The sequence below is a fragment of the Artibeus jamaicensis genome, unplaced genomic scaffold, assembly GCF_021234435.1.
Source record: "Artibeus jamaicensis isolate MK-2021 breed Jamaican fruit bat unplaced genomic scaffold, CSHL_Jam_final contig_426, whole genome shotgun sequence".
Classification (NCBI taxonomy): Eukaryota; Metazoa; Chordata; class Mammalia; order Chiroptera; family Phyllostomidae; genus Artibeus; species Artibeus jamaicensis.
This window is the reverse complement of record NW_026521826.1, coordinates 10,454,019-10,463,413: the sequence shown is the minus strand read 5'-3', so window position 1 is coordinate 10,463,413 and position 9,395 is coordinate 10,454,019. Positions and strand designations below refer to the sequence as shown.

General features: G+C 42.4%; 1 protein-coding gene and 1 pseudogene across 1 annotated transcript; both read right to left on the bottom strand.

The window, feature by feature from the left end:
• Positions 1-8,452: 8,452 nt before the first annotated feature.
• On the bottom strand, positions 8,453-9,304 carry LOC119048023 (chromatin target of PRMT1 protein-like). The gene has a single exon (XM_053665724.1). It carries the CDS (start codon positions 9,292-9,294, stop codon positions 9,097-9,099), a length of 198 nt encoding a protein of 65 aa, XP_053521699.1. The 5' UTR covers positions 9,295-9,304; the 3' UTR covers positions 8,453-9,096.
• Positions 8,456-9,068, bottom strand: LOC128627511 (chromatin target of PRMT1 protein-like; annotated as a pseudogene).
• Positions 9,305-9,395: the final 91 nt, after the last annotated feature.

Here is a 9,395-nt window from a genome sequence, read left to right as displayed (position 1 = left end):
AACCCATGCAGAAATGAGAACATACAGATGAGACTGAACGAGCACAGGTGCACTGAAGGCACTTCCTTCACCTTCTTCCCTTGTACTGGCCTGTCCCTGACTTAAGATTTTTTTTAGTTTATGATGGTGCAAAAGCAATAGACCTTCAGCAGAAACTGACCAAGCTAAACTATGATTTTCAGTAGGTTAGGTGTATTAAATGCATTTGACTTACAATATTTTCAACTTACAATGGGTTTATTAGGATGTAACCCCATCCCAAGTGGAAGGCTCTCCAGTCTGTACACTGGAGAACTGAATGAAGAGTAAGACTCACCTGAGCTCAAGGTGAACTGGAACTCTCTTTCCAACTCACTTCAGGTGCTGTCTACTGTGAAGCCCTTAGACCCCCACAAAACAAATGAAAGCATACACGTATGTTCACACAATAACCTGGAAAAGAATATTGCCCTAGCTCGGTTGTTCAGTTGGTGAAGCATCATCCCATGAACTGAAATACTGTGGGTTTGATCTCTGGTCAGGGCACATACCTAGGTTCTGGGTTTGATCCCCAGTCAGAGTGTATGGAGGAGGCAACCAATCAATGTTGCTCTCACATCAGTGTTTCTCTCTCTCTCTCCACCCCTCCTTTCTCTTTAAAAGCAATGAAAACATTGTCCTCTGGTGAGGACAAAAAATAACTTCAAAAGAATGTTCATAGCAGCATTAATTATAACAGCCACAAGATGACAACAACCCAAATGTCCATCAACTAGCTAATGTATAAAAACAATGTGGTCCATCCATGCAATGGGTATTCTCATACATGCTGTGACAGGAACCTTGAAAACACTGTGCCAGTGAAAGAAGCCAGTCAAATAAGATCATGTTAGCTGATTCTATTACTATGAGATGTCCGGAATAGGCGAACCCATAGAGATGGAATGTAAAATAGTGGTTGCCAGGGGCTGCAGGTGGGCGTGAGGAGGAGTGAGTGTGCCGACTAAAAGGCATGTGGTTTCTTTTGAGGGATGAAAATGTTCTAAAATTTGTGGTGATAGCTATACTTATCTGTGAATATACTAAGAGACACTAAATTATATACTTTCAATGGGCAAATTGTATGGCATGTGAATTATTTATAGCTGTTTTTTTAAGTTTCCAGAAGCCACCATACCTCTTTCCATATTTCTTTTCATGCATATTAAACTTAATTACTTGAGCCCTGGCTGATGGGGCTCAGTGGATTGAGTACCCACCTGAACCAAAGGGTTACAGGTTCAATTCCCAGTCAGGGCACATGCCTGGGTTGCAAGGCCATATCCCCAGTAGGGGGCGTGCAAGAGGCAACCACATGTTGATGTTTCTCTCCCTCTCTCCCTCCCTTCCCCTCTCTCTAAGAATAAATAAATAAGATAAACTTAATTACTTGAATTTCAATTTTTAATAATCTGACATATTTTTAAATGCCTCATAAGTATTTTAATAGTAAAATAGTATTTAATATCAATTCTTGAGTTTTCTAAATATATAAGCCATTTAATTTCTTAACATATGGTTTATATTTTCACAAAATAAAATATAAGAAATTTTACATCCCAACTTCTCATAATAATCCAGGCCCTTGACTTAAAAAAAAAATGATTTTAGGGAGGGAGGAAGAGAAAGAGAGAGAAATACAGATTTGCTGTTGCACTTATTTATGCATTCATTGGTTGATCTTTATATGTATCCTGACTGGGGATTGAACCTGCAACCTTAGCATATTGGGACAATACTCTAAGCTACTGTGCCAGGGCTCCAGGCCCTTGATTCTGTCTTTATGTTTAGTGTTAAGAGTAATGTGTTTGCAACATCTGCACTTGACATATCTTGTAGGGTGTCAGTAGTCTGGTGGTTCTGCATGAAAAAACAGTCTACTTCCTGCCTGGCCCCAAAGGAACAGAACACAGAGTGAAGTAAAATGACCAGTTAGGTATCACAGTGCAATGGATTTCCAGTCTAGCAATGTCCTCACCACCGATCCCTAGTATTCCCATGGGCTGTTGACTGAATACATTCCCAAAGGGGAAATGAATTCTGCCCTTGAGAAAAGTGTCTGACAATAAGAGCCTCCTCCATGCACCTTGACTGGGGATTAGAGCCTTTTGATTTTTTAGGAAGACATTAAATTATAGAGCAACTAAAGATTCTTTAAAATGACATTTTGGCATGACTGTTGCTGTGTGCTTTATATTTCTTCACTAAACTAGTCATGCCCACTTCCTAAGAAATGGCGGGACCTAGCCTTATGTAGTGGGATTCAGAGAGAAGTTCTTGGTTAAATGAGCGACTGATGAAAACCTGTGTACAGATGGACAGAGTACTTTTGTAATAGAGTATGATTAAACTGAATTCCCTAAAATTGCTTTTTGGTGTGATTAGAATATTGTTAAATAAAGTTCAGGTTAAAATACTCACTTGCACCCTGACCTGTGTGACTCAGTGGTTGGGCACTGTCCTGCAAAGCCAAAGGTCACAGGTTCAATTTCCCATCAGGGCATATGCCTGGGATGCAGGTTCAGTCCCCTGGTCAGGGCACATGCTAAAGGCACCCAACTGATGTTTCTCTCTCACATCTCTCTCACTTCCCATCTCTGAAAATAAACAAATGAAATCTTAAAAATATATTTACTTGCAATTATACCCACTGAGTGGAACCCTTTGCAGCAGTTAAAAAGTATAAAGTATGTATATAAAGTACTAGCATGGAAGTGTGTCCAAGATATAGTTATAAGAAAAGAGAAAGTAAATTTCAAAAAGGAAGTACTTAAGTACAGTCATTTTTTAAATTGTACCCTCCCTGCAATGTGTATCAGATTGGATACACACAGAGACCTGGAAGCTGTCCACTGAGCGATTAACTTGGGTTGTTCCTGGGAAGGAGGAGAATAGGGAACTTTCCCTTTCTGTATTCATATTTCTATATCGTTTGCATTGTTTACATGTATATGCATATATCCCTATTTGAGTAAACTATTAAAACGTATTCTTTAGGCTTTTCTTCTTTTTTACATTTTTTCTGAATTTAATTCTATATTAATTTTGTGGCTAGCAACAAAAAAATGGAAATCACCCATTTCAGCAATATTTTGGGGGGAGGAATTCCATTTTTTTTAGTTCTTTTCTTTTTTTTTCTTTTCAAATTTTTATTTATTTACTTTTTTTAGAGAGAGGGAGGAAGGGAGGGAGAAAGGGAAAGAAACATCAATGTATGCTTGCCTCTCACATGGCCCCCACTGGGGGACTTGGCCTGCAACCCAGGCATGTGCCCTGACTGGGAATCAAACTGGCAACCCTTTAATTCACAGCCCACTCTCAATCCACTGAGCTACACCAGCCAGGGCTAGGAATTCCATTTTAAAAATCTAATTCTTAGAACTTGTGTTGAAGTTGAGGCTTACAATTTCTAATTGAACAATTTCAAACCAACTCTGTGTGTGACTTTTCAAAGGTCACCTAGTTCTCATGATGGAAAGAGCAACTGTCTATCAAATAGCTTCTCCTTCTCACCTCAGGGAAAATATGGAATCACTGCAGGCATTTTTATCTGCATAAATAAAAATTTCCTTCCATTAATCTGCCTTCTATCTCTTGTTTGCTATTTATTTGAAGGGAAACCTATGTGTACATTTGTCTTATTGTACCTGGCCATCAGAAAGAATGATGACCCACCTTACGGGAGATAACAAGAGGAAATGGACTTAACTGCTGGTCATTTTTTTCTTTAATCCTCACCCAAGGACATGCTTATTGAACTTAGAGAGAGTGAGAGAGAAAGAGAGAGAGAGAGAGAGAGAGAGAGAGAGAGAGAGAGAGAGAAAGAAACATAACTTGACCTGGGATTGAACTTACAATATTTTGGTGTATGGGATGATGTTCAACCAACTGAGCCACGTGGCTAGGGCATTGCTGGTCTTTTTATTAACAGCTATCATGTGTTTAAAAAAAAAGAGTAGTTAACTGTGAGTCTCTGTTTGTTCCAGGTATCCCTCACTTTTGAGGCATGGGCGTTGGTTCAGCGGTTCCAATGACCTTTCCTCGTCTGGTGTGTGGCTGCACTGAAAAGGCACCCCTGCCCTCTGGGTGCCTGCTCCTCCCTCAGGAGACACAGAGCAGACAGAGTGCCATCACGGTTCTTTCTCAGGGAACACCCTTCCAAATATTCTTCCAAGGAAACACGCTAAATCACGAACTTCATCCATTCCTGTCAAAGATATTTTTTGAGCCTTCCTGTAGTACTAGGTACTTCATTTATAATATAACCTTGAACATATTTACTTGCCACTCTGTTAGGGGGGCAATCTGTATTGTAATTTGCCCTGAAATCTCTAGACTAGAGAGTGGTATATTGCTTCTCACCAAAAATAACTTACAAAGAAGAACTAGTTCTAAACGTTCTAGTGGGCCAATCATTTTGAAGGGCATTATTTGCCTACATATTGAACCACCTCAACTTCAGGTTAAAAGAGAACTGTTTATATCTAAGATAAGAGAGAATTTTTATTGCAACCCATGCCCCATTCTTGGACACCAGCTGATAGGCAAGATCACCCCAATAAGCTAGCCAAAGTTGCTGCAATAGGTTACAAAGCTTAGATGTCTGAGAAGTTCATGTCATGTTACTGGCCTCTTTTCCTGACCCACCCACACTCCCTTGTCACTTAAGAAAATATGGTGAAGATATATTCGCCCAATAACACAGTGCTGACCTCAGAAGATTCTGAGTTACAGGGTCTTAGGTCCCGCTGCTGGGCCATGGCCAATTGAGCCCCCTTAGCTGGTTCCTTGACATGGCATAATGAAACCAAGTTCAAAATCAAAAACACCAATAAACAAAACAGGGGGAAAATGTGGTCCAGCAGGTTGCCTGTTGTCACAGCAAACCATTTTTGGTTCAGATTGACATCTGAAATCTGAACAGTGGAAGTGTTTTGTTGCTATTACGGGAGTGTCATATGTGCTGGAAAAAATAACTAAGATCTCTGGAGGGTAAGTTCAGTACCGCTGAGAAGTTGCACATGGTACTCAAGCTAGTGAGAAAGGTCAGAAATTTATCAGGTTTTCTTTCACTGGATTATATTCAGGCAATTGTGGTGAAAAACTGAAATTCTAGCCTAGGCACAATTCTTGTACTTAAAGGAAAAAAATCTCCCAACTATTTGGGAAAAGTAGCAAATGCAGCTGATCCATTCATGTGGAACCATGCAATGTTTGTGAATGTTGTACCCTGTTTACTGAGGGGCAGGGCAGCTGCTGCTCTTTGAGACACTTGCCCTAAGGGCTCAGCCAAGTGCAGTAACTTGGCTGAGCCTCAACTGGAATCGGTGGCTTTTTAGATTGAAAAACCTAAGACATGAAACATTTTGATACTGCTTTCTATGTTGCTACTGGGGAAACCAACACCACACAGCAAGTCATGGAGATACTTTTAATGACAGGTCACAGACAAAATAATAATACTGTAGTAACAACTCTTTATCTAGTACCTTCTATGTGCCAGGCACTGTACTGACCGTACTGCAAGGTGGGTCTTGCGGCTTTTTTACAAATGACAAAACTGTGTAACTTGGTCCAGAGCCTCATGAACAGTGATTTAAACACAGAGTTCTCTGATGCCAAAGTTCTGTTCCTTCCTCCCATTCTACCTACCTGCTCTCGCTCGCTGCTGAGGGCCCGAGCTCTGGGAACACAGGAAGATGTTTTCTAGCACTGCTGGGTCTGGGTGGAGCAACCTGTCTGGTTTTGCTACTGGAATGTGGCCAGGGTTGAGGTAGGCCATGTACTGGCCTGCCCACAGAAGAGCCAAATGACTTTTCACACTGTCTTTTCCCAGTTTGTGAGACCAGAAACCAAGATCTTCAGGTGGTGGTACACTGAGTGGACAACTGCTCAGAAGAGGCAAGGTTGCTATGTGAGTTAGCATCTGACGCAGTTAGGGTTGCCAGACCTCAAAAATGAACATCCAGGACACACCCAAATAAATTTGAATTTCAGATCAACATCAAATATTTCTTTAGTATAAGTACATTCTCTGCAATACCTGGGGCATACACTAAAAAGGTATTTGTTGTTAATATGGAATTCGAATTGAACCCCATCTTATCTGGTGCAGTATTGTGGTTCATGAAATAGTGGGTCTTCACCAATAGTTCCTGGCTCACAGTTCCCCAGGCCTTTGGAATGTCCTAAGTGCTGAGAGTGAAAAAGCTGTCTTTTGTTAAGGAGTGACTTTAGCTCCTGCCCCAAGGTGGGTGCTGGTTGTCAGGAGAACCAGCCCTATGATTAGAGGGTTGGAACTTTCAGTCTCATCTCCCTCACCCCTCCAGGAGGAGGGTAGGGGCTAGATGTTGAGTTCAGTCTCTAGTGGCCAACGACTTGGTCAGTCATGACTACGTCATGATCCATAACACCCAGGACAGCTCATTGGCCCTTTTTTGGAGCTGATACATTGGAGAACAAGAATGCTTCCCAAGCTTCTTCTTTGGGAAACTCACCCTATTTCTTCATCTGGCTGTTGATTTGTACCCTTCATTATCATTTGTATAAATAGTAATTTAGTGAGTAAAGAGGTTTTCTGAATTCTTTGAGCCATTCTAGGAAATTAATTTAATCAAATTAATTGATTCAGGGGGTGTGGAATCACCCCCTGAACTCTGGTTCAGTGTTGGTTGGTCAGAGGTACGAGAGACAACCTAGACTTGCAAGTGCCATCCTGAGTTGCAGGAAGTCAGAGCCCGGGCTTGTGGTTGGCATCTGAATGTCTGTGTGTGGGGCAGTGGTGGGACTGGACCCTTAACCTCTGCTGTGGACTCAAACACTATCCCCTGGTAGACAGTGTTAGAATTGAGCTGAAATCTTGGACACCCTGCTGGTGTCTGAGAATTGTTTTTTGGTGTGGCAGAACCCAAACCCAAGTTGGGACTGGGTCCAGGAACCCTATTCACCTGACAACCCCAGTTTCATTATATCGCATCCTTGATGTTGACACTAATTAACTAATTAATTAGTATTGAGAGAAAAGGAGGGAGAGAAACATTAATGTGAGAGAAACATCGATTGGTTGCCTCCTATAGGGGCCCCATCCAGGGACCAAACCCACAACTTAGGCATGTGCCCTGACTAGAAATCAGGCCTGTGACCTTTTAATGTATGGTACAGTGCTCCAACCAACTGAGTCACACTGGCCAGGGCTGTGCTGACTCTGTTTAGAAGGCTCTTTCCCGTCATCTCCACAAATCAAAATTATTTCCATCCTTCAAATCCGAGCCCAAATGCCACTTCTCTCATGAAGCTGTCTCCTGTAGTCCTTCCTGTGCACAGTAGCTTTTTCATGGCCCTTATCCACTAGATCCGTCACACAGTTCACTCACTACAACTCTTGCTCTTTTAGACCATATTCTTTTCCGGGGGGATTTGAGGGAATAATTTCTTGTTATAATAAACAGGAAATACAGTGCAAGATTCCACTGAAACTCAAACAGTTGACAGAATATGGTTGAACTTAAACTTTCAAGGGAAATAAGAGGGTCATACAAAGCCAATGTATGAAGAAGGTCAAGTCTGGTTTGGGATAAGCATAAGACTTGCATTCAGCATGGGTACCTTCTGACCCTTCCCTAGCAGGTATCTGCTGTAGTTCCCCCATCTCTTTCCCTTCTGAACTTTCTACTTAACCAAATGGCTTTCCCCCTCTACTGCAGGTATATGGCAAACCAATAGTGCCCCTTTATACATGGTACAAAGCCAAGAGGCAAGTTTATAAATCTTATTCCAGGGTAGAAAGTGTATACATACCCAACCCAGCACACATTATGTGGTGTCAATGTACACAGTAGCGACTTTACTCAAATGAGAGCTGCTACCACGTATAACCTGCTGTGCAGCCCTGTAGTGAGGTCAGTGTTTCTAATTTACTGTATGTGACAGAATGCATTTTTGAACTCCAGATTTTCTAAACACTTCTAAGAGGCTCGACACAGAATAGAATCGTATTTCATAAACCTAGGCATTAGGGAGGAACATTGATGCATTCTCTCTGGGAAGTTTTCAGGGGCACAGAGATAAACAGAGGAGATGTTAATGTTAGAACATCAGAGCATGGATGGCAGATGAGGGGAGGCAGAGGTGGACGACGGAGGGTCAACACATGCAAAAGAAACTCTTGAAGAAGGAAAAAGAAACCAAAACAACAAAATGAAACCAAACCCAAATCATAGGAAAACAAGTTTTATATAATACAATATCAAAAAAGTAAAAAGAACACACCAAATGCACAAACTGGTGACAAGTCCATGACTTATTGTGAAATATTTAGAGAGGGAGGGGAAGAGAGAGAGAGAAAGAACAGGTAGGTTTCTCCTCATCTGTTATCTCAAGGTTTTACAGTCATCGTAACTGTATCAGGAGTCTCTCGGAGGAGAGCGGCAGGCAAGCTTTAATCATTGTTTTCCGCATCTGTCTGTGCCAGGTAGACAACCAACTCAGCACCCCAGTGTCCTTTTGTTTTTTACATATATGCATTCAGCTGGCTGTCCAACTGCTCCTTGGTTATAGTGAGAGCAAGAGTATAGTGAGAGCAAGAGCACCTCTCCCTTGTCCACAGCCTCGGCCTCAGCCTCCAAAGCTCTCTTTCCCAACCTGTCACACTCCTACATCTACCATCAATTCTGCCATGACCTCTAGTTCCATTTTCTTGAGCCTTTCTCCTAAGGACATCCACAGCTTCGAACACCACCTCTTCTTTAAGCCCATGTGGGAGCTATGGCTCGTCCACCTAGGAGCAGACTTTGACCACAGAGTGACATCCTGCCCCTAAGCAGGGTTGTCGTAGCACATCCCCATGTAGTCCTCCTCTGGGCAAGCCTCTCTGGATTATGGGCAGGCCTCATCATCCTGTCACTCGCCTGGCTAGGGCCTCTATAGGGTGCCTGGATGCTACTCTTACCCAGGTGCTGCTTTAAGCTCTTAGTGGCATGGCACCACTCTGCCGATGCCCAGCCACAACAGCTTGGAATATATCCTTCCACAGCCACTGTCCAGACTTGCATGTAAAGTCTGCTTAAGTTTTAATGCTTCCTAGATGGAAGGTCTATTCTCCATCTGCTGGGCCAGTCTTCTCTTTCTGGCACTGACTACCTCCTGATGTTGCTGCATGGAAGCCGGAATGTTCACTGGCATCAGCTGTTTCTTTTTCAGCATGTAAGTAAAGTGTTCATTTAGAGACATCTTGGTGGGGCTTTTTAGCACAAATTTTGGTGCCGAATGTGTGACCATCTTCAAATTCCGAGGATCAAAGGAAGAAGATGCCAGTGCTCCTCTCGGCGGGGCATCATCATGGTGGCAGCAGGCAGGCCGGGCTGGTGGAGACTGAGCTG

Bases quoted from the DNA above. Each gene is read 5' to 3' on its own strand.
- LOC119048023 (XM_053665724.1), bottom strand. From the start codon at position 9,294: ATGGTCACACATTCGGCACCAAAATTTGTGCTAAAAAGCCCCACCAAG.